This window comes from Physeter macrocephalus, unplaced genomic scaffold (genome assembly GCF_002837175.3).
Source record: "Physeter macrocephalus isolate SW-GA unplaced genomic scaffold, ASM283717v5 random_1213, whole genome shotgun sequence".
Taxonomy (NCBI): domain Eukaryota; kingdom Metazoa; phylum Chordata; class Mammalia; order Artiodactyla; family Physeteridae; genus Physeter; species Physeter macrocephalus.
Window position 1 is genome coordinate 1 of NW_021146653.1, and position 25000 is coordinate 25000.

The 25000-nt window shown below is 51.1% G+C and overlaps 1 protein-coding gene and 1 pseudogene across 2 annotated transcripts; both read left to right on the plus strand.

Annotated features, from left to right (window-relative positions):
• The first annotated feature begins 631 nt into the window (after window positions 1–631).
• Window positions 632–7675, plus strand: LOC114485451 (arf-GAP with SH3 domain, ANK repeat and PH domain-containing protein 3-like). 2 transcript variants are annotated; one of them, XM_055083526.1, is made up of 10 exons: window positions 632–754; window positions 938–1115; window positions 2053–2138; window positions 2288–2403; window positions 3017–3084; window positions 3179–3286; window positions 3435–3633; window positions 4500–4725; window positions 5290–5380; window positions 6320–7675. In XM_055083526.1, exons 1-10 carry the CDS (start codon window positions 648–650, stop codon window positions 6392–6394), a joined length of 1254 nt encoding a protein of 417 aa, XP_054939501.1. In that variant the 5' UTR covers window positions 632–647; the 3' UTR covers window positions 6395–7675. The 2 variants fall into 2 exon arrangements, with proteins under 2 accessions (XP_054939501.1, XP_028342698.1); XM_028486897.1 differs by having other exon boundaries at window positions 3438–3633.
• Window positions 7676–9801: 2126 nt separating this feature from the next.
• On the plus strand, window positions 9802–24677 carry LOC114485452 (transcription elongation factor A protein 3-like; annotated as a pseudogene).
• Window positions 24678–25000: the final 323 nt, after the last annotated feature.

The following is a 25000-nucleotide window of genomic DNA, read 5'->3' on the forward strand; positions in this document are numbered from 1 at the left end:
CCTTGAGTAGTGCCTTTCTGGGGGAGCCCAGCGGCGGCCCGGGGCCCTGGGGGGGCGCCGGGCTGGACGGGGAGCCCCAGGACCTCACCAAGCTGCTCATCGCCGAGGTCAAGAGCAGGCCCGGGAATGGCCAATGCTGCGACTGCGGGGCTGCAGGTGGGGCCGGACGAGGAGGGAGGTGGAAACGGAGGGGAGGGGCCCGCGCCTCCAGGCACGAGCTGCGCTACTTTGCAGACCCCACTTGGCTCAGCACCAACCTGGGCGTGCTCACCTGCATCCAGTGCTCCGGCGTCCACCGCGAGCTGGGCGTGCGCTTCTCACGCATACAGTCCCTCACTTTGGACCTGCTGGGCCCCTCCGAGCTGTTGGTGAGGGCCGGGCGGGGCCGGAGGGCGATTGGGGGCGTGGTCTGGTGAGGGGGCGGGGCTTTGGCCCGAAGGGCTCAGCTGGAGCCTATGGGGTCGGGTGGGGCGGGGCCAAGGTGAGGCATGGCCAAGTTGGGGCAGGACCCAGACGAGCCAAAAAGAGGATGGGCGGGGCGGAGCCGAGTCTGGACCAGGAGGGAGGCTGAGGGGCGGGACCTTTGGAATCTCAGTCCTCCAGGGGGCGCTGTCCTAACCACCGCGTCTTACCCACCCCCTACTTTCATGCGAACCCAGCTGGCCTTGAACATTGGAAACACTCGCTTCAATGAGGTCATGGAGGCCCAGCTGCCCTCGCACGGCGGCCCTAAACCCTCAACGGAGAGTGACATGTAAGGCGATTCTCAGCTGGGGGCGGATTCTGGCCGAGGGATTCTGCTTCCCCGGCTCCCAGGGAGAAGTCTGGGGAGAGGGGAGCCTCAGATCTGGAAGAGTCCAGGACATGTGGGGTGGTTTCAAGGGTCAGCTGAGTAGAAACGGTCCTTGCTGTGACATCCCGCGGTTATTTTTGGCAGGAGCACCCGCAGGGACTATATCGTGGCCAAGTATGTGGAACACAGGTTTGCCCGGCGGTCCACCCCCGAGCCTCAGAGACTCTGGACGGCCATTTGCAACCGGGACCTCCTGTCTGTACTGGAGGCCTTCGCTAATGGGCAGGACTTTGGACAGCCACTGCCGGGGCCTGAGGGGCAGGTGAGAACCCTCTCCAAGGGCCACTTATAACCCAGCCACACTTAGCATGCCCCAGTCCTCCTCCAGGGCTGGTTGTTACTCCCTCCTGCCCCACCTCTGACATCTGCTCAAACCCCACCCATCAGAGGGGCAAATGGGAGAGAGCACAACTTAAGTCAGGCAATCCTGAGCCAAAATCCTGGCTCTGTCTTTTCCTAGCTGTGTGATCCTGAGCAGTTTACTGAACTCTGAGTCTCATTTTCTCATCTGTAAAACGGGTTAATGATAGCACCCATGGGGTTGAAGTGAGAATTAAGTCCCGTATGAAAGGGCCTGGTGCATAATATATGTGCGATAAATGTTAGAATCTTTTTTTCCCTTGAATAGCCTTAGAAATGGGGAGGGGTGGGTCAGATCAGAGCAAGGAAGGCCATTGCCTTGGTGATTCTAGTAACAAACATCACGTGAGCCAAGGGGGAAAGGATATCAGAGACCTTTGAAGGAATAAATTGACACTGATTGGGCATCAAAAATTGGATGCCATGTGTTTGATCTGTCTGCCTGATATCTTGTGGGCTATCCAGTGGGCAGGGTGGGTGTAGCACTTAGACGGGGTAAGAATTTGGAACAGCCTACACGTGAGTGTTAACTGAAAGCTTGAGGTTATTCGACGTCTCTGGGGGCAGTGAGAGAAGAGCAGAGAGAAGAGTCCAAGGCCAAGAACCAAGTTTGGGAAACACCTTCTACTGGGGAGGAGGAGGTAGGACCACTGAAGGAAGCAGTGAAGGAATGGCCTTTCATCCTCCTCCCAAACATGAGGTTTCCCCATTCAGTTTCCTCTCTCAGGGGTTCTGGCAGCTTCATATCTGGAGGTGTCAGGGGGCAGCAAGAGTTTAAGAGGGTAATATTGGGGGGCAGGTGAACTGCGGTAAACTCAGAGGTGTGGACATGTATTCAGGCATCTGGAGAGCTCGCCCTGCACTTGGCTGTCAGAGTCACCAACCAGGCCTCCCTGCCCCTGGTGGATTTCATCATCCAAAACGGGTGAGAACCTCCCTGCCCACCTCCTCACGCTCCCCTTGCCTTCCTCTTCTCCCCCTCTCCTCCCTCCTTTCCTCTCTCTCTTTCCCCCCTGACTTTGACCCCTTCACCTGTCTGTTCCCTTCCTTCCTCCCTGACCCACCCCGCCACAGTGGTCACCTGGATGCCAAGGCTGCTGACGGGAACAGCGCCCTGCACTGCGCTGCTCTCTACAACCAACCCGACTGCCTCAAGCTGCTGCTAAAAGGGAGAGCCTCACTTGGCACAGGTGGGGCTCCGACAACTCCTCCATCAGACTCCCATTCCTGACTACCCCTCGTGGGGGACTTCCTGCCTTATTTCCAGACAGAGAGCACTGGTAACAAGCATGGACTTTGCACACAGACTTGGGTTCTAATCCTGGCTTGCTTCTGACCATCTTTGTGACTTGGGGGTTTGTCCATTCATCTCTTGAACCTCAGCTTCTTCATCTGTAAAATGGGAATATTACCACTGACCTAGCAGACCGGCTGAAAGGATAAAATAAAACGTTTCTTAAAGTACCTAGACAAATAAACGTTAACTGAATCTGAATAATAGTGCTTGTAATAGCTATGATTTACTGTTTAATGTGTACCTGGTCATGTGCCAAGTGCTCTGTGTATATTAACTCATTTAATCCTCATAACAACCTCGTCAGTAGTTACAAGTATCATACTCATTTTATAGATGGGAAAATTAAGGCCCAGAGAGGTTAAGTCACTTGTCCAAAGTCACACAGCCAGGAAGTAGCAGAGCCAGGATTCAAACCCAGACAATCTTGATTCCAAAGGCTCACCCTAACCTCTAAGTTATAACGCCTCTTTGACCCTGACCATGACACCTGACTTTATCCCTCACAGTGAACGAGGCAGGAGAGACAGCTCTGGACATAGCCAGGAAGAAGCAGCACAAAGAGTGTGAGGAGCTGGTGAGGTCTGGGGAAGGAGAGGGAGCCCCTGACCCTTTCTGTCTCTCCGCTGAGCCCCTGACCTTCTGAACTGCCAAGGCTTTGTTTTTGGCAGCTGGAGCAGGCCCATGCCGGGACCCTCGCCTTCCCCCTGCACCTGGACTACCCCTGGGGGATTTCCACAGAGCCTGGCTCTGACAGTGAGGAGGACGAGGAAGAGAAGGTGCGCCCCAGCCCTCGTCTCTCAGGCCTCCAGACAGCCGAAGGGAAGACCTGATGGTCTTCCAGGTCCACATGGGACCTAATGTGGGGAGGGGCGGGCCTGAGTTGGAGGAATCAAGGGCGTCCTCCCCCCCACACTTTTGCCCCAGCAGCGCTGCCCGCTGAAGCCCCCAGCCCAGGTCCGCTGGGCCAGTGGGAGGCTGGACATCAGCAACAAGACCTACGAGACCATCGCCAGCCTGGGACCAGCTGCCCCTAAGATCCAGAGTGAGGATTGCCCCCCACCTCTGCCGGTCAAAAACCCTTCTCGGACCATGGCCCAAGGGCGTGCGGGACATGCCAGTGGAGGTATGGTTGGCTGCCCAGAAAAATGCTCTCATGCCATTCATCGAGGGCCTGCTATGTGCTGGAGCACTGAGCTCAGAGTGCTATGTTACTCCATAGCATCCCCACTGTCACCTGTCAGGTGGGGGTTATCATCTCCCCCTTACAGGTAAAGGAAGAGAGATGTTAAGCAACATGCCCAAGATCCCATAGCTAAGTCCCTGATGTGGGCTTCCAACCCAGGTCTGTCTTATTCCAAATTCCTCAATGCTTCACTGCAGTAAAAAGAGAGAGAAGCATTTTTTAAGCATCCACTGTGTCTTGAGTCCCTTGGGAGCTACTGAGACACAGTCTAGTGGGAGAGATAAAAACTGGAATGTAATTCATTGTAATATAAGGCACAGTGTGACATAGAAGATACATTCCAAAAGGACAGGAGCAAGTTTTGTTGACTACTATTTCTCCAGCACCTAGCACAGTGCCTGGCTGTTGTCAAGAACTATTTGTTGAATGAAGGAACAGGCTTGTTCTGGGAACTCGGGAGAGGGAGGGAGCCTCTCCTGCTGGGATTGGTAGGTGGGTTAGGAAGGCCTCGTGGTGGGGGCAGCATCAGAGCTGAGCCTGAGGGACAAGCAGGAGAGTCCAGATTGAGGAGAGGGCGTGAGCAGGAGTGAAACAGTGCTAGTCAGTGTAGTCCTGGCCATCGGGAATGAACGTCACGAACCATGGGACTGAAGCATGATGGGGAAGAGTTGAAGGAGAGTGCTGGAGAGATAGAAGAGAGGTGGGGAATTGGGAGAGAACCATGCTAGATCCCAGAGGCCAAAAGCTGCTTTGAAATTGAGCACAGAGTAAGTGATAAAGCCTGTCTTTATCACTTCTGATTTCAGATCGTTCCGAAGTTCCCAGCCTGAGCTCGGAGTCTGCTGGGGTCCCTGAGAACCTGAGCAGTCCAGCCTCCTCCTCCTCCAGCCTCACAAGCCCCGTGGAACCTGGGGGTCCCAACCAAACGCTACCCAGCTCTGAAGAGGGCCTCTGGGAGCCCCCGGGCCCCTCCCGACCCAGCCTGACATCTGGAACCACCCCTTCAGAGATGTATCCCCCTGTCAGGTTCAGGTTGGTGAAAGCCCAACTGTGCAGTCTCAGCAAGTCTCCTGACCTCTCTGAGCATCCATTTACTTCGCCACTTCTAAACGGTGCCTGCCTGAAGCCTGGGATACCTTCCAGCGCTGAGGCCCATGAACAATGCAGAAATGCTAGACCTTAAGCGGAGGGTGATTGGACCCCTTCCCCCTTCCTGCGTCTGGCCTGGAGAGCTGGGGAGGAGTCCGGGGCTCAGGCTGCTGAAGCTGGAAGATCGAAGGCCTAGTGCCAACTGTGGCTTGTTCTAGAGGTTCACAGTGGGGTTTTCACTCTGTCCCCACCTCCAACCCAGGATCCAGTCCTCTCTTCCTTGCAAACCCCTTCAGTTTGGAGTTTGGGGAGTAGATATGGTGAAATTTTCAGTGTGGAGGTCAGTTCTGGGCCTCTGGGGCCTGTGATGCACCCAGCCTGGGGGCCTCGTGGACTCTCTACCCACCCAGTCCAGGCCGCCAGCCTTGCTCTATCCCTGAGCCCTTCCCCCTACTCTAAGGGGCTCTCTGGGTGCAGGGGTCACCTTGGCCTTTCCCTGTCTTCCAGCTCTGAGAGCACTCGCTCCTATCGGCGGGGGGGCCGGAGCCTAGAGGACTGTCCTTCAGCCCGGCAGCCTCTACCCAGAAGGAACATGCCGGTAAGACTCCGGGACCGTGGTTTGAAGGGCGGTGATAGGGTACGTGGGAGGCAGAGCTGGTCAAGAGTAAGTGTATTAGGGCGGCAGACCTCTCCCCAGGACTGGGGCAGCCATCATTTGACCAGTCCCTGTCCTGGTGCTCCTTCTTCCCCAGTCCAGGATGGGTGCAGCTGGGGAGAGCCCAGGCCTTGAGAGGCGGCAGAGGTGACATGGCCCAAGCTCTGACTGTTCCCCAAAGGAGGGTGAGCAAAGCTGTGTCAGCCAGGCTGGTCGCTCAGAGAAGGAAGCTTTCCCTGCAGATGAGGAAGGATTAGGGTGACCGTGTACCAGCCATTGGTTTGCATAACTCTCCCCTTGTACAGGGGTCTCCTGGAATCCACTGAAACTTCCAGGCATAGAGGGATGTGACAGGGACAAGGCAAGAGCTGTCATCCTTAATCCAGCTTCTCCCTGCTGGATCACAGAGTCTCGCACAATCATACATATTTAGATGAGGAGCCTGGGAGTGGGCATAGGACAGAGGCAGTTGTGCCGAGAAGGAAGCCATCTCTGTTCCTGGTTCCCCTGGGGATTTGTCGGGGTTGGCGTTGGTTGTCTGTGTTGAGAGTAGGGGATGTAAGGAGCTGGGTCTCTCTAGGGAATCATCATCCTCAGTCTATCCGAGTCAGGCACCAGACACAAATGTGTGTCTACAACCAGGTGTCCATCACCCAGCATTTAGTTGATGCCTGTTGTTGAGACATGTGTGATAATAAGAGCCTGGGCTTTGAAGCGTGTAGGTCTTGGAAAAGTGGCTTCACTTCTTCAAGCTTCAGCTTCATCTGTAAAATAGGGATAATTTCATGTTCCCACAATAGGACCTTTTGAAACTGAGTGAGATAAACAGCTGGTATATAACAGGTGCTTAAGAAATGTCCATTTTCATCCTTCTCTCCCCAGGTTGGCTTCACCGAAGGAGACGGTTCAAGGACTGGGGTTCTCCCAGCAAGTTCTGTGCAGCTTTTGCAAGACTAGCTCCTTACTAGCCCTTGCATGCCTGAACCACCCCCATGCTGGATGCCAGCATTCAGAGCTAGGACTTGAGCCCATAAGACTGGGGAGCTGAGGTGTTTATGCCCTGGGGTCTTGCTGTCTCTGTCCCTTGTGCCTCTGTGGCTGGCCTTCCTCCCTGACATGGGCCCATGCCCCTGCCAAGGACACTGGGCCCCTCCACGTTAGGGCTGATGGCGGTTTGTCTCCATCTCATACCTGCCAGGGACCAGGGAGCCCTATGGCTGGACCCGGGTGCTCCTGACCCAGCTCCAAGTGCAGAACCTTAAGTCCCTCATCAGACCAGGACTGTGTTTCTTCCATCAGTCTGGGGGGCTCTAACCTGCCTTCATCATCCTGGAGGCCAGGGATTCTGCCAGACTAGGGACTGTCTTCTCAGCCATTCATTAGCCTAGTATTCTTTGACTGAGTTCTGGCTCTTTGTCCATTCCTGTGCTAGGCACTGCAGATGTCACAGGAATAAGACAAAGGTCCTGCAGATATGGTCCCTTTCTGAGTAGCCGGTCCCACAAATTAGGCTTGGAAATGGGCAGGGCTAGATTCCAGAGGATGGTTCTGGGCTTAGGGGCAGACAGACAATCAGCTGGCTTACACCTGAATAACATTGCAGTTGTCTACAGCGTGTATCCATTCTGGTTGCTCAATGCCCATGCTGTACTGGCTGTTAAATAAATATTCTGAATATCACTCCTTTTGAGGGACAGCACAGCCTTGCTGGGGACCTCTGTTATAATAGATTCCCAGCCAGGAAGTAGAGGAGGGTTCACCCCCATTTGCTTACTCTCCTTGATTTAGCAAGAATGAAAGGAATGGTCTGGGATGATTATCCTCACTTCTCTCCTCTTTCTGTCAGTCAACTTAGGAACCTTCCAGTCTCGGGGGAGGAAAGGGCCAAGAAAGGAGAAAGGAGAGTGATAGAAATGGAGGGTGGAGACTTAAAGGTTCTACTTCCCAGCGCCAGAAATTCCACCGTCGCTTTCAGGCCCATATTGGAAAACAGATACACCTAAGCCATCATCAGTCTCTAACAGGTCAGCTTTATAGGCACTGGTCGCTGGGCCCTGGCAGGGATGGACCAGGACAAACAGGGGAGGCCAGAGGATGCCAATGGCCAATGCAGCAGCCTGGTCCGGGAGGCTGCGTGTTTACCCTGGAGACCTGACGGGTCTGTGATCCCGCAGGAGCGAGGTTGTCTTCAGAGCCCCCAGTGTCTTGTTATTTCACTCATCTCTAATAAAAGATTATTCAGAGTAAATTTCAGTGGTTTCATTTATGTTCTCTGAAGAGCCATCGGGAAGGGGAGGGATTCTTAGGGCTTGGAATTCTTTCTCTAGACCTGCTAAGAGGGACAGCCTGGTGTACAGCAGTGGTTTGCAACCAGGGGTGATTTTCCCCCAGGGGACATTTGACAAGGATGACACATTTTTTATTGCTCCCAACTGGAGGGTGCTGCTGGCATCTAGTGGCTAGAGTTCAGGGATGCTGCTAAACATTCTTCAGTACACAAGCCAGCCCCCGCGAACAATGAATGATCCAGTCCAAAATGGTAATAGTGCCGAGGCTGAGAAACCCTGGTGTGAGGAAAGAGCACTGGACTAGGAGTCTGGAGACGTGCAGTTTAACTCTGCCACAGTCCCTGCTTGTTTGTGAGGTGATCCCAGGAAGCACAGTGGGTAGTAGGGATGTGAAAAAAAAGGAACGTGCCTTCAAGTTATCCCATCAGGAGTGAAGAAATTGGTGTATTTACTACCAACTCTGGTCTCTCGCTGGTTCAAGGGTCCTTTCTGGGGATGTCAATTCCTAATTCTCTACTTCCAGGCTGCCCTGAAGCCCTCAGTCAGAGAGATGCAGGAAGCTGTCAGAGGTGTGTCCAGGAATTGCCTGCTGGTGACCTCCAAGGTGGATGGGTAGGCAGAGGGGGTGTAGAAGGTACTGACGTGTCTGATACGGTTGAGCAGTGCAATCCTGGGCCTCACTGGGCCTCAGTCTTCCAATCTGTACAAAGAAAGGGTTGGACTTGATGTTTTCTTAGGGTCCTTCAAGCCCTGAAGTCTTGGCTTCTTTTGATGTCACTCAACTCACAGTGGGAGCTGGGTGGAAGTTTGAGGAAACTCAAATCTGCTTTTTCTGAAAGGCAATCCTAAGTAATTGCAGACAGCTGTCTCTTCAACCCAGAGGGGCTTGCTTGGGGGTTGGCCAAGAAGTTTTATCTAACCTCCTAAAAGTGGCCTACAGTGCTTTTCATGGTCAGGCCCCACCCACCTCCGACTCTGCGCCTCCCCTCCGAACACCCCTCTCATCGCTGTGCTCTAGCCACACCAGTTTTTCCTTCAACCCCGACACGTGAAGCACCCTCCCTTCCCCAGGCTTTGCACATTCGGAACACCAGGAGGACTGATTTGTACCTCTCAGGATGCTCAGGGCTAAAAGTTCTGGCACCTAGTAGGTGCTCAATAAATATATGTATAAATGTTTCTTCTTCTCTTACTTTAACACTCCCCTCCTCCTCCCCCCAACTTCCACACAGCACTTCCACCCAAAGTTTAAACTTCATTTCTTCAGAGAACATGACACCCCAAATGGTGCAAGTCCCCTCAGATGTCTGCAAGTTATCCTCTACTTCTTCCTGACCCTCACCCCAGTTGTGATAACACAGAATTGATGGTGTCCGTATTTGTTTAAGGTTTTTCTTACCCATAGACTGAGTCTCAAGCTTGCTGGGACTGGGTCTGTCTTATTCATTGCTTGGACATTCAATACGTTATCTGTTGAATGAATGAGAAACCCATCCCTTCCTACCTTGGTCCCAGCACAGTTAGAAGATTTAACCAAAATTTTAGAAATGGAGACCTGATTGAGAAAAAAGGTGCTTATTCGGGGTTTGTTAGCACTGCACTCCTGGAGACACAGATTCAAGAAGCACTTCAGGGCTTCTCTGGTGGTGCAGAGGTTAAGAATCTGCGCTCCGCAACAGGAGAAGCCACCGCAAGGAAGAGTAGCCTCCGCTCGCCGGAACTAGAGAAAGCCCGCCCGCAGCAACAAAGACCCAAGGGAGCCAAAAATAAATAAATAAATATGTATGTGTATGTATATATATATATATATATATATATATATATATATATATATAAAGAATCGCTTCAATTGTGTTCTGCAGGACTACAAAATGGGAGGCTTATAAAGGCAGAAACCGCAAGTTTACAGTTAGTTACAGGAGTTGTTTATCAAGAATTACAATTGGAGCTGGCCAGAAGTAAAGGTGCTTATTAAGTAAGGACTGGTTGGGGTCCGAAATGGTTGCATAATTACAGGGGGAGACCTTGAGACCATAAGGTTTGCAGCTGGCAAGTGTTGTTCTGAGTACTCTGGTGATGTCCGTGGATCTGGTACAGCTCAAAGAAAGTTCAGGTTTTCAGTGATGCAGAGATGTGTCTGGAACCAGATCCTCAACTGCTACCGGACTCCATTTTTGTATGCCTGAACTGTGATCACTCTATTTTAATTTCAATTTGTCATCAGAAGCCAGGTGAGTCCACCCTGTGATGGAGGATGAGGTTCTCTAAGGTTGTCTCAGGAAAGTCGAGATTTCACTGAACACTCCAAGCCACAACTTCCCATCCCCACACACTGCGGACCATTTTTCATGCCTCCCTTCCAGGCCCATAAGCACCCACACACACACTCCACACACACATAGGTCGTTTTCTATCAATTAAACTCACGTTTAGGAAGGGATCTGGGTCTGCTGGGGACACTTGGAAGGTCCTTCCACAGGAACACAGATGTGTGCACAGCTGTGGAGGCATGATTCTGTTTCCTCCCTTCCAGATCCAATCCCACTGGGGAGGCAGTGTCCTGACCCTGCCTAAATAAAGGGCACATGCACCTGGACACGGTTTTCTCAAAGTTTGGCGCGCTTAAGAATTTCCCAAGCCCTCACTACTCAAAGTGTAGTCGTGGGACCAGCAGCACTCGCGGAGCTTGCTAGAAATCAAAACCTCACTGCAACAAACAAAATTGAGGGCAACAGTGGGCCTGGATACACGCGTGTGCACGAATAGTGAGCACAGGGTAGGACAGAATTGGATTTAATGATCATGCAAAATAATGTGATTCAAGCGTACCAAACTGCCTCCACTTGGGCATAGGCATGAACTAGGTCCGCCGGCTTTGAGCTGCAACGGTGCAGAGACACGGGAGCCCAGAACTCTTCTGGAAGCTCCCGGGGCACCCTCGGGTGACCTCCTCGCCGCAACAGCCTCTTGTGGCCAGGGACGACGGCCTCCCCATTCGCCAGAGAGCCCTCCTTCCCAAATCTCCCTTCAGGTCCCGGCGCCCCAGGACCGGCCCGAGGTGAAGGGCCCGCTCTCGCAGCCTCGTCCCTCTCTCGGGTGGCCCGACTGGCGGGCGCGGGCAATCTTTGCCCCGGCGAGTCCTTGAAGTCTATATTTAGTGCACGCCACCCCTCCCCCACTGTCGGGAGGCAGGCGGCCGAGGGGGTGTGGGGGGGAGAGCCCCGCCCCCGCCGGGCGTGTGTGTCGAGTGCGTCTGGGGCCCGCGCGGCTTGCGCGCCCTCAGCCTTTGCGCCTCCGGCACCCGAAACCCGGCTGCCGCCCCTGCGCCCCTCGTCCCGGGGGGCGTCGCGGGCCAACATGGGCCAGGAAGAGGAGCTGCTGAGGATCGCCAAGAAGCTGGAGAAGATGGTGGCCCGGAAGAACACGGTGAGGCTGCAGAGTTCGGGCCACAGACCCAGCCCCCGGGAGGCGCGGCGCGTGCGAGCCCGGGAGTCCCGGGGGCCCGTGCTGGCTGGGCGCCCGGGAGGAGCGTGCGGGACTCGGGGACCGGAGGGAGGCACGGCCGGGGCAGGGCTCAGCGCCCCTTGGGGACTGCTGGCACCTCGGGGTGGGCGTGTGCATGACCCGGGGCTCCGGGGTGGACCGTGCCGGCCCCAAAGCCTGGGCTTGTGCACGTACGCCTGGACCTGCAGGGTTGGGGCCCCTGAGTAGCTTGTGCAGGGTCCGGGAAAGAGAGTGAAGAGACCGGCAGCTGGAAAAGGACTTTCAAGCCCGGGACTCGACGTGTGCAAAGCCCGGGGAGCGGCGGCGACTGCGGGACGGGGGAGCCGGAGACGGGGGAAAACAAAATCCTGGGTGACCCGAGAAGGGACAAAGAAACTTGAACTGATGAGGGGTGCTGAGCCGCGTCTACCCCGCACCCCGGGAGTGGATCTGGCGGAGAAAAGCGAAGGGCCTCGGATCCCGCAACCCCACAGCTTGAGGCTCCAGGAGCTGCTCTGTTTGCAACTCTCCCTTTCCTTGGCCGAGGGTTGGGGCCCAGGCGGGCGGGGGCCGAACAGGTGTCGGGCAGCCGCTGCGCCCATGGGGCCCGCGGGGCGGGGGAAGGGGGACCGGCTGCAGGCCTGGGCTGCGGGGTGGGGGAGGCTGGGGGGAGAGAGGGGCCCGGAGGTTGCGGGGAATCAGGGATGGAGGCCTTACCTGCGGATCCCTGAGTGCTCAGTGCCAGGAGCCCTTAGCGCGGGCCGACCTGAAGTTAATGTTTGATCCTCCCTGTGATCTTTGCCTCAAGTTGGCTGCCGCCCTGTTGCCTGGACAAGCAAACTTGGCCTTGGGACGGGGAGGGCTGGAGCTCGCCGGGAGAGGGAAGAGAGAGGAGGGCAGTCCAGCAGGCAGGTCCCTCACTTTGCCCTGTCCCAGAGCCCTCCTCCTCCCACCATCTGTAGGCATGTGCTGGAGCAGGACCTGCGTTTCCAGCACATTCTGTAATCCTAGGAGCTTGAGAGAGGGGTGGACCCTAAGGGTGGTTTTAGAGCAGGGAAGAGGGAGAGGTCGCTGGATCCATGGAGTGTCAGGGAGCTCTCCAGTAGACATGGGCAGTAATGAGTTGGTGTCCATACAAAGACCAGAGCCTCAGTTTCTTCATCTGTAAGAAGATGAGATTACCTACCTCCTGGGAAGGAAGGTCACTGGATTTTTGTCTCTGCTGGTGGTGGTGAGGGTGGAAGAGATGTGAAACCCTTAGGAAGACCTGGCTGATGCTTGGGAAGGCTTAGAGAATGACTCCTGCTTTTGCACAGCCAGAGGAAACACAGAAACCTGCAGAGTGTTGGGAGCCCCCATTCCAGGATGCTCCAAAGTCAGTGAAACTGAGCCTCAAGTCATCAGGCTCAACTGGGGGCGGCAGAGCCCAGCCCGGGGCTCCTGAACCAAATTCCAACTCAAGTAGACAGGTTATCCCAGCCCTGCCCCTTGCTGACCCCAGGTTTGGGCCAGGAGATTCTGGGCCTCTGGGTGAGGGGTGCGGGGGCAGCTTAGGAGACCTGAGAAAGGCAGCTTGGCTGAGGAGGAAGGGACCTGCCCTGGCCTCCCCTCACTCCTTTTATGGACCTAGACCCACCACTCTACTTTCCCTCTCTGGCCTCGATTTCCTCTTCTGTGAAATGGGAAGAGGAAATGGTGTCCCTCGGCGAGGATTCCTGTGGAAGCACCCAGAGCTTTCTCCAGGAAAGATGCAAGTCTGGCCTCAGGGTCCCTGTAGCACAGAGCCAGTCTGCAGCCACGTCTGCGCCTGGGTTCTTGGCAGCATCTGGGTGGGCACAGAGCTCTGGGCATGTGACCTAGAAAGGTGGGGCCTGCTCTGGGAGCGAAAGTGGGCCCGCCCAGTGGTGGTTAGGGAGAGGAGGACACACTTCCTGTAATAAGACGGATCTTCCACGTTGCAGCACAGGCCTGGGGTTTACTGCCAATTACTGAAGTCCCAGCAACTTAGAGCTTTTGTCAGATGCTGGGAGCGCGCAGCAACTGTAACGGCTTCAGACTTTACAGCCGAACATCCTCCTGATCACACACAACAAACATAACTACATACATGCAGCCACACACAATATAGCTAAACAAGCAACTATGAACATAACTACATAAAAGACGTGGTTACTGACCCTGACATGACTGACACACTGACGATTATATTTGCGGAAGGATACACAAAGACAACTACACACATGCCTACACATGTGCATGCACACAATAAGCTACACCCCGACATGCAAATCTACAAACTTAGCAGACAACCACACTTACATGTTCAGACATGTTACGACACGGCCATCATCCTTCGAAGACAAATAAACACATTATGCTTCGAGCAGCGTAGACACAGCAGCTCCCCACCTGGACCAGAGATACTGCTGGCTGCACATCCCATTCGTGCATGCAGAGAGACACGGCTGGCAGCATTTGCACAAGGCTTTGTGAGTCCAGCTACAACCCAGGCTCATGGCTGTTCTCCAACATGACCCAGTTATACAGTGTGATATGCAGAGGCACACGCCCAGTGGTGAGCTGGAACTGGCTTAACACTATTGAACTTTCAGGAATTTTGCAAGCCAGTTGTTAAATACAGCCATGATTTTTAACATTAAATTATTATACGCTTACAATTAAATAAAATATATTAAAAACAAAGGTCATAAATACTCCAAAATCATCACTTCCTTATTATTTTATTGCATTTTACTGTCATCTGTGGTCTGGAGGTTATTTACTTCTGTTACATCAATATGGTTTCGCATCACACATCTCTTCCCAATACCTCCTTCAGGTCAGTCACAGCATGTTGGTGTCTTGACATTAGCCATGGGAGGAGTGTTGACACCACAGAAATGGGCAGACACTACAAATCAATTTTTTTCCTTTGAGAACTTGTTGTTAAACATTGACCAACATACCACTGCACTTACCCATGTTGATATTTCATGATTGCACACGTCTAGCCAGACCTATGTCCATACCTACCTACATGGCTGTATATTGGGTCGAACCCGAAGGGCCTAAGTTTGAATCCCAGCTCAGTTCCTATTTCTCTTCTCTGAAAATGGGATAATGATTCTGTAAAAATGGGAATAGTAATAGGACCTACCTCATGGGGTCATTGAGAGAGTTAGAAGAGATAATGCATGTAAAATACTTAGAACCGTGTCCAGCAGATAATAAGCCTTTAAATAGTGGTACATGCAGGCTTATGTGCCCACAAGTTCACGTGCACACACATCCACGGGTCACACCTTGGAAAACAGACTATGAACCCAAGTTCTAAGGGAGGCTGAGGACTGACAGAAGGCAGCTCTCGGGATGTGGCCCAGGAAGACTAATAGGGAGGGGCTTGGTGGCTGGCAGTGCACAGTGGGACCGGGACTCGGGGCACACAGAACACAGTCAGTTGGTGCTCCCCAGGGAACCCATCTCAGGACAGGAGAGCGGGGCTGGCTTTTAGGAAGTGGATGGAAAGAAAGAGAAGGCTGAAATGGGTCAGGGGTTGTTCAGGGCCTGGCAGCCAACAGCTTTTCACATCCGAGTCTCCTTTCTTCCCCTCCCACTCTCCCCCCCCGCTGCCTTCGGCTTTCTGCTTTATTCATTCACTCAGGGAGATGCTCCCTGAGTGATGAGTTCAGTAGGCTGAACCCGGAGGTCTCAGAGATTAAACAGTCCTCTTCACCAGAGAGAAAAGAAAGTACATGTCCACACAAACACTTGTACGCGAACATTCCCAGCAGCTTTATTTGTAATTGCTGCAAACTGGAAACTACCTAACAGTCCCATTAACAGGTGAATGGATAAACAAATTGTGGTATATACATGCAATGGCAAACAACTCAGAAATAAAAAGGAACTGTGGGTCTGTGCAACAATGTGTATGAATCTCACAATGATTACACTGAGTGAAAGAAGCCAGATGCGAAATTCCATTACAGTCACTTTCTATAAAATCCTTAAAAATGCAAGCTCATCTAGAGGGGTTGGGGGTGCAGCGAGGGATGTATAACAAAGGGGCACAAGGAGAATGTCGGGGTTGCTACGTCCTTATCTTGACTGTGGTGATGGTTTCAGGGGAGTATACGTAGGTCAAAACATCACATTGTAGCCTACGACATGTGCGTTTTATTGTATGTCAGTTATACCTCTATAAAGCTGTTTAGAAAAAGCCACAGCCCTCAACCTACAGACGTTCCCAGTTGGGAAGTGAGGGGAGGCAGATACAGACATAAAAGCAGAAGCAATAAGCCATGAAGCAGTTAATTTTAGAGGAAGAGATGGGGAAGGGAAGAGCACGCCCAGTGGAAGGCACAGCAGAACCAGTGGCTGGGGGTCAGGGTGAGTGCGTAGGGCTGGACCCTGGCTCAGAGGGGCTTGAACCCAGCTGGGCGCTGGGAGGTGAACTCAGAGAGCTGGTTCGCGGCAGAAGCTTTTCCTTCTCTCCTCCTTCTGTTCTTGGACCACTTGGCTGCCTGCATCCTGTCACTGGAAGAGTCTCCTCCCTACCTCCTGCCACCCTCCTTCCCACTGAGACCACACAACGGTCAGAGAGCGGCCTGGGGCAGACCCCACGGGCCCCAGCCCTCACCTTGTGGCCTCCCACAGGAAGGGGCCCTCGACCTTCTGAAGAAGCTGAACAGCTGGCAGATGTCCATCCAGCTACTCCAGGTGGGTGGGGATGGGCAGTGCCTGGAGTAGAGGGTGACTTTGTGGGGCAGGAAAAGACCCTTTAGGTGGAGCCCTCCAAGGATGGGGTCTGGGAGGAACTTCTGAAGGGAAGGCGGCAGGATGGGATCTTGAGGTACTCTGGGGGTGGGAACCGAGGCCTTTCGATGATGGCAGGGTAGCTTCTAAGCCCTTGGGGCCCTCTGCGTGTGGGGGAAAGACTGACTTGCTTTCCTTGTGTACCCCAATTCCCAAGTCCCTGGGCCTGTGGGATCCAAGAGGCCAGTGACTCAGGGAGAGGGAAAAGCCCCCCATTTTTAGATCCTCCATGTGTGACCCATGTAGCCCCCAAACTTTACCAGAAGCTCTTGGCCCTGAAAAATTAGCACATACCCAAGCTGTAGTAGCCAGAGCTGTGTCTTAAGCTGAAATTTGAACTCAAAGACACCAGGGGGCAGAGAATAGGGGGGAGTCCTGGTCATCGGCCAGACCCACCACCACTGTTCCAGCTTTTCACCAGAGCCGCCGTTACCCATCCCTGCAGGGCGCTGGGCCTTGGGCACTGACCTCACTCAGGACAGCAGGTCAGGGCCTCGGTTATAAGGTCAGGGTTACTGCCACAGCCACAGGTCCAGGCTGGGACTCGGGAGAGGCTGGGCCAGGGGAAGGGGGTGATTGAACTGGGGCAGGTCTTGCCAATTAGGGCAGCCAGTCCAGTGGGTCCTAATTCCCAGACTGGCCATTAACCCTCTCACTTTGCAGACCACCAGGATTGGAGTTGCCGTGAATGGGGTCCGCAAACACTGCTCTGACAAGGAGGTGGTGTCCTTGGCCAAAGTCCTCATCAGAAACTGGAAGCAGCTGCTGGGTGAGAGGGGCAGGGTCGCTTGGGCCAAGTTTTCCTCCCAGCACCTGGATGGACGGTGCCCGGCTTATAACAGGAACTTAGTGTATGGTTGTTGAATGACTTAATAAGTGACAGATGGCCTCTAGTGGGACTGCCAGTGCTTGTCTAAACAAGTGGGAGATTTGTAGATGGGTGGGTTTTCCTGTACATGTTCCTATGTATATATATCTGTGTGCTTGTGTGTTTGTACATATCTGTATATACACATTGATATGAATATGTGCATAGATGTGTGCAAAGGTCTTTCTGTCCCCATGTGTGAGCTTTGGTTTGCACACACATGCGCTTGTTTCTAAACGGTATTTGTTGGGGGAGGGGGAGGCTATCTCAGTCCCTGACCTTTGCTCCTTCCTCCCCAAGTCCTGGGTTGGGCTGAGACAGAGAGTTAAGGAACAATGTCACCATTTTCTTTTTACACTCCCCAGCACCCCGCAAAGGAGAAAAAGGAGAGGAAAGAGTAAAAGCAAAGAAGAAGGAAAAAGGGCTTGACTGTTCAGATTGGAAGCCAGAGACAAGCCTTTCTCCGCCAAGGAAAAAACGAGTGGAAGAGCCCAAAGACAGGTATTTTTTCTGGGATGGAAAGAAGGGAGCTGACACTAGTCACATCCTATGGCAACACCTCTGATTATATAACTTCATTTAATTCTCACACACCAGGAGGTGGTTATTGTTATTATCTCCTACAGTGCCCCCTCTGGGGGTCTTCTTGGCTCAACCAGACAGACTCACAAGACCCAAACAGGCCATCCCTGACACAGGCTTTGCCTAGAAGGATTCAGGGACAGGAGATGCACCGTGCCAGCAGGGTAGCCTCAGGTGTTTCTCATCACCAAGAGTTCTCAGGGGACCACGCAGCATCCAGAGCTATTCTCTGGCCCACCCAGGTGACATTCTCAGGTGCAGAGAATGAGACCCCAATGGGTTGGAACCCCCTGACTCAGAAACCCCACGTCCTAAATCTTATAACAGTCCCATAGACAAAGTTTCCAGGATCCCAGCAAGGGCAATGACCAGTTACAAGAGCGATGACCACTGCACTCAGGGTAGCCCAAAAGCCGTGGTTTTCCACTAATCATTTATAGTTCTTTCATAGCCCTTCCTGTCTAGACACAGTTTACCAATCAGTACTCATTTGCACTAGAAGCAACGCTGCCTAGTAGTACAGCGGACACCTTTGTCAGGGCTCCAGGTAAATGGGACTAGGAACTTACTTGTCCACAGAGAAGGAAAAGTGTTTTGTTGGCTCTTTATTCAAATTGCCATTTAGCGATGCGGAAGCTGAAGGTTGGGGAGCAGGGCCTTTCCCAAGATCACACAGCCATTATGTGACAGAGTGAGATTCCCATCTTTGTCTGTCAGACCCCCAGACCTCTGCTGAGGTCTCAACACCGTGCCTGTTCCCCTTTGCCCACCCCAGCCAGGGTCCCCCAAAATGCATGACTTTCTGATAGACCCAAATGCCTTATCCATGACAGTAGATAAAAGCCTTCATGGATGGATTAGTAAGTCCTACCTATTCCCTGTGTGACTAGACAGATCACTTAATTCCTTAGGGAGGGGATCATCTAATAGATAAGGGGGTGAGACTAGATAACACTGAATGGTACCTGATGGTACTAGATAATACAGATAGTATCGTGATATACCAACATTTTTAATGTACATACCTTTTTTGCCAAGTATATGCACTACAAGGAATTCATTTTAAGGAATTAATCAGATTAAACATACAGATGATATGTTCTGTGTGTAACATTTTTCAGCTGACATTTCTGAAACATTTTTTCCTCTGAACCCTTTTTAAATAATGTTTATTATAATTCTATGAAATAAGTGTTTTTAGGAAATGATGCTATAAGAGGAGTGTTTCTTGACCAGGAGGGAGATATACCTCCACCACACTACTCCCATTTTTAGTTGTAAAAATAACTGTGGGACAGAGGAGATGCTCCATGCTACTGTTCCCGCAAGGCACAGAATAGTCATACACACCAAAGAACCATTTATTATGTTCAAAATGCCAATAGGGCCCCCATGGAGAGAATGGAAGAATATTTAATGACATGGAAAAATATTCACTAAGTATTAAGAGAAGCTGTGTACTATATAGTATGATTCCATTTTTATAAAAGTTAAATAAGTGAATTTTATGTACATGCATAGGAAAAAAGACACGAAGGATATACACCAGCATGGTAATAGTGATTATTTCTGGGTGGTAAGATTGAAAGGTTTTTTTTCTTTTTTTTCTTCGTCTTCTTCTTTTATTTTTTTAAGATTTATTTTTATTTATTTATTATTATTTTTGGCCGCATCGGGTCTTAGCTGCGGCATGCGGGATCTTCGTTGAGGCATGCGGGATCTTTCGTTGTGGTGCGCAGGCTCTTCATTGCGGTGCGCGGGCTTCTCTCTAGTTGTGGCGTGTGGGTTTTCTCTCTCTGGTTGTGGTGCTCAGGCTCCAGGGCATGTGAGCTCTGTAGTTTGCGGCACGCGGGCTCTAGTTGAGGCACGCGAGCTCAGTAGTTGTGGCGCACGGGCTTAGTTGCCCCGCGGCATGTGGGATCTTAGTTCCCTGACCAGGGATTGAACCCGTGCCCCCTGCATTGTAAGGCAGATTCTTTACCACTGGACCACCAGGGAAGTCCCTCTTCTTCTTTTTGCAAATTTCTGTATTCCTAATATTTTCCCAATAAATATGTACCAATTTTGAAATGAGAAAAAATAATGAAACCATCTTTAGAAAAACAAAAATGTATCTGTGTGATTGTAATTAAGAAGAGCTTCACATTCTATGTTTTACAATAAAATTTTTTCATCTGTATTGTTTTTTTCACAATGATTCTGTATTGCTTTTGAAATCAGAACAACAGTACTTTTAGGGCCTTCCTGGTGGCGCAGTGGTTAAGAATCCGCCTGCCAATGCAGGGGACACAGGTTCAAGCCCTGGTCTGGGAAGATCCCACATGCTGCGGAGCAACTAAGCCCGTGCACCACAACTACTGAGCCTGTGCTCTAGAGCCCGCGAGCCACAACTACGGAGCCCATGCACCACAACTACCGAAGCCCGAGCGCCTAGAGCCCGTGCTCCACAACAAGAGAAGCCACCACAGTGAGAAGCCCACGCACCGCAACAAAGAATAGTCCCTGCTCGCAGCAACTAGAGAAAGCCCGCATGCAGCAGCGAAGACCAAATGCAGCCAAAAATAAATAAATGAAATAAATTTTAATAAATAAATAATAAAAAGTAGGAAAAAAAAATCACTCACATCCCTGCCACCCCAAAACAATCACTATTAATATTTTGGTATATGTTTTTTCTTTCTGTTTTCTCTTTGTTTTCTATAGTCATCATCAATTTTATAGTCTGCTTTTTAAAATGCAGTACTTGTCAAATGATTCTGTAATCTTTTGTATGTTCTATTCCTTTCATTTTGCTAATTTTGTAATTGTATCCCACTTGGAGAAATCCTGATTGGCATTTAACTTTTCACGTGGTGTGTTTGGTTTTCCCAAACGGGTTAGAAGGTTGGCTGCCAGGGATCCTGTGAGCCACCGTGCCCAGCATGGAGTGAGCATTTATTGAATACTGCTAGGCCCGGCTGTACCGTTGCAGTACCCTGTGGAAAATTCACGCTCTGGCTGGTCTGGCCATGTCTGGAGCAACTGTTTGGTTCCGAGCACCTTAGCAAATGAAGCCTCGGGATCTTGTGAGAGGTAGTTGAAAGACAGGGGCTGAGGAGACCAAATGGGACATGGGACTAATCTGTGGAATAGCGAGTGTAGACGTCTGGGAACAGATGGCAGCCTGAACACAGGTGTTTCCTTTTGCTCTGTCCCCAAATCCCACTGAATGATCAGTAAAGGGATTTCTTTTAAAGGCCTACGAGGACAATAGGTAATGGCAAGGAGACGGTTGGAAAGCAGAAAGCCAAATTCTGGGCTGAACTTAATCACTTACACACACCCTTAGACTCTGAGACTCAGTATTATGGCCTAAGCGTCATTATCTCACTATATATGAAGTGTATGTACGTGCGTGTGTGTGTGTGTGTGTGTGTATACATACACATATATATATCCTAGAATTTTTCCTGTGCATTTACCCATGAAATACTTATTGTATTAATAAAATGGAATTAAACTCTACGTTCTATTTTGTAGCATTTTCACATAATATATTTATTTATTTCAACAGTGAGTCACGTTTTTATAAAAAGTTTATTAGAAAGTCAAACACAAGAAGAAAATAACAGATAACACTGTTAACATTTTGATGTATATCTTTCTCATCTTTTTTTTTTTTTTTTTTTTTTGCGGTACGCGAGCCTCTCACTGTTGTGGCTCAGCGGCCATGGCTCACGGGCCCAGCCGCTCCGCGGCATGTGGGATCTTCCCGGACCGGGGCACGAACCCGCGTCCCCTGCATCGGCAGGCGGACTCTCAACCACTGCGCCACCAGGGAAGCCCTTTCTCATCTTTTTTAAGAACATATATGGAGAGAGTTGTATTTTTTAAATAAAATTGGGACCTCACTGTATGTACTGTGTTGTAACCAGCATTTTACATTTAACAACATCCTGGGGCATTGAATTGTTAATGCCAGCTCACTTTTCACAGCTGGAGCTATGAGATGAAGCTGTCACCATGGCTGAGCAGACACCTTGCTGGGAGAATCTAGTGGGCAGGGGTCCTATTTCAGATCAGCTGATGAACTTCCTTTCTTTTTCGTTTTCTTAATGGGAATTCATTATCATTATTTATTATATAAACAGTATAACCACATTAGTAAAATGTAAAGTAAGGATTAAAAATATTTCTTCACAGTTTGCCATTCTGACAAATGAAACAGCTTTCATTTTCTTCTCTTCCCTCCCCGTCCTGATCTACTTACATACATAATTTCCCAATTCCTGTAGGGAGAGTCTGCAAACTATTACATCCCTGTTCATTTATCTTCCTAGTGTATTCTAGGCATTTTCTCATGTTCCTGAATAGTTTTCATAATGATCATTTGCAAAAACCGCAGAATATTTCTGGTTTGTTCTGAAAGGAAAAGCAATGAGGAAGGGCCAGAAAATGGGGAGTCTTGGGAGTTGTGAGGAGAGGCTCACATCTTCCCTCCTTTCTCCCGCTGCAAGAATTTCAGCTTCCGGCTCTGCCTGCACCTGTCCATCCCCATGGGGCACTCGGGGAGGAACCCTGCAGAGGAACTCCCAGGGCCCCGTGTGGGACTGGAGGGGCATGTGAAGGAGGGTCTCTGCCCCTCTCCCTTTCTGCTGCCTCTCCCTGTGTTTAAGCTGGGGCAAAGGTCCAGAACTGGATGAGTCTGGTCCACAGGATAATTAGAGCTGGCCTCTGAACCTTCCTCACCCACTGTCTCCCGGACCACCTGGAGGATGAGATGGGAGCTGGAAATCCATGCAGGAACCTTGCATAATCTGGAAGACCAGAAATCAGATACCTAGGATCATGGCATATTGAGGACAGCTTTGTTGTGATAATATGCTGTAGGGATGTTAATGATCTACATTCTTCTTCCCAGCCAGCCCGAGACATAGGTCCTTTTCTCTCCATTTGACAGATGAGGGAACTGATGCTCAGAGAACATGACCTGCCCAGGGGCAGGGCTGGGATTACAAGTCATGTCGTTGCCTCCCTTTTTAGAATGATAAATGTCATACATGTTTGTATGTGTGTAGAAAAAGATTTGGAAGGAAGGAAATTAAACCTAACAGTTGTTACCTCTGGGCAGGTTTCTTTTTCCACTTTTTAAAATATTTCTTTACTGTTTGACTTCATAGTATTCAGCAACAAACATTTATAGAGCACCTACTCTGTTCCAGGCACTGTTCTGTTCACTTGGGAGAAGTCAGTTGAATTTAGTAGATCGGGCCTCCCAGAAGCAGACCCTGAGACACGGATTCAAGTGCAAGAGGCTTATTTGGGAAGTGATTTCAGGAAATGCAGACAGAGGAGTGAGGAAGTGAGACAGGGAAGGGAAGGGAACTGGCACAGGGTGCGTTCGTGGGCAGGTAACTGCCTGGGTCACCAGGGCTTACATCCCGCTGGAGAGCAGTGGAGAACACACCTCAGATGACCCTCTGGAGGGCCGAGGAAGCTGGGGTATTTGCCCATCCATTTCCACATGTCTGGTTGAGGGCTGCTCCTGGCGCTAGCTCCCCAGCACTTCCTGCCCACTGGTCTGCTGGCGCTGGCTGGCACGGAGAACTCCCTGGGGCAGAGGCCCAGGGGATTTTGCAGGAGGAAGCCCTTGGGCCCCAGTGCACTTGGGAGAAGGAGTGCCCAAGGAGTGATGTGGGCTCAGCAGAGACAGAGTTCACCACAGTGAACAAAACCCACCAAATTCTGCTCTTTCGAAATTTACATGAGAGGTGCTTGGACAATGCATAAAATAAGTAAACAAATAGTCTGTTAGAAGGTGATACTTGTGCTGGAATTAAAAGGAGAGCTGGGGGACTTCCCTGGTGGCGCAGTGGTTGGGAATCCGCCTGCCAATGCAGGGGACACGGGTTCGAGCCCTGGTCTGGGAAGATCCCACATGCCGCGGAGCAACTGAGCCCATGTGCCACAACTGCTGAGCCTGCGCTCTGGAGCCTGCAAGCCACAACTACTGAGCCCGCGCGCTGCAGCTACTGAAGCTCGCGCACCTAGAGCCCCTGCTCCGCAACAAGAGAAGCCACCGCAATGAGAAGCCTGCACACTCTAATGAAGTGTAGCCCCTGCTCACTGCAACTGGAGAAAGCCCATGTGCAGCAACAAAGACCCAATGCGGCCATAAATAAATAAGTAAATAAAATTTAAAAATAAAAAATAAAAAGGAGAGCTGGGGAAGTGACACGGGGAGTTACAACTTACAAGCAGATTAAAATGATAAAACCAAAAAAAGGGGAAAATTCATTCTACCGTGTAAAGACTGTAGTTACATGTATTTTGGAAAATGGGGGGAAACTTTTCCCTTCTAATCCCATCACCCTGATATAACCATGGTTAGCCTTTGGATGTATCTTCTTTTCATCTTTTCCCCTCCTAAGCATTACTTTTCTTGCCTGACTTCAGACACGGTATGCATCTAAATTTGTGCCCTGCTTTTTTCTTTTTCTTTTTGGCCGCACCGGTGTGGCATGCGAAACTTCCCCAACCTGGGATCGAACCCGGGCACCGCTGCCGCAGAAGCACAGAGTCTTAACCACTAGACCACCAGCAAAGTCCTGTATCCTGGTTTTTCACTTGCCGTTTTAAACCCAGCTCTTCTAGCTCCAAGGCCCACGTGCTTCTCTCCTCCTCTTAAGGTGCCCACAGGAGAGTCTGAAGCTGATCTTCTCCAGCTCCTTATGAGAACTGACAATCCCAGGAATTCCAATCCATCGATTCCAGCTAGCCAAGGCCTGCCTATCAGCAAGGAGGAAGGGCCTGCTGAGAATTAGTTATTAATAATTAGTAACACATGACATAACACATGTAACATATCTGACACGTATTAGGTGCTTGGCAGATCTTGGTTTCCTTCCCTCGTATTACTTCATCTGAGGGAGGGTAGGTGAGGGTGGCCAGCCAGCACCTCCTGGAGCTCTCCCTCCCAGGCAGCTGTGGCCCAGCTGGGCTTCGTCATCCTCAGCGCAGCAGGCCTGGCTCCAGGATGCCCTCTCTCCGGCCTCTGAGCTCTCTAGGCCAGTACTCATGCTAGCCTGCGAGAGTATCTCATCTCCACTTTCTTTTCTTTCAGGAGAGACTCTGTGGACTCCAAGTCTTTGGCCACCTCCTCTCCAAAAAGACCATCGATGGAAAGGTAAAGGAAGCCATGGACTTCTCCACCCCAGCAGTCCTGTTCAGCATGTGTGTCTCTCTCTGTTTTACTGGAGGAAGCCCGAGGCAGGGGAGAGAGGGAAACGTCATATCTTATGTTGCCTCTGATTTCTAAGACCGCACAGTAAGACTGGGTGGGCCTCTGAATCAGAGGTATGGCTCCTTCACTGGGGTAGCTGGCCAATCACTATTGCCCCATCACTGTTTGAGGAACATTCTCAAGGTCAAGTCAAACCCAATGAGAATGGGTCTTGAGAGACTGTACCTGGGATCTCTGGGTTTGGGCAGAACTGGTTAGGGTATCTACCCTAAATCATCAAGTCACTCATTCATCAAATATTTATT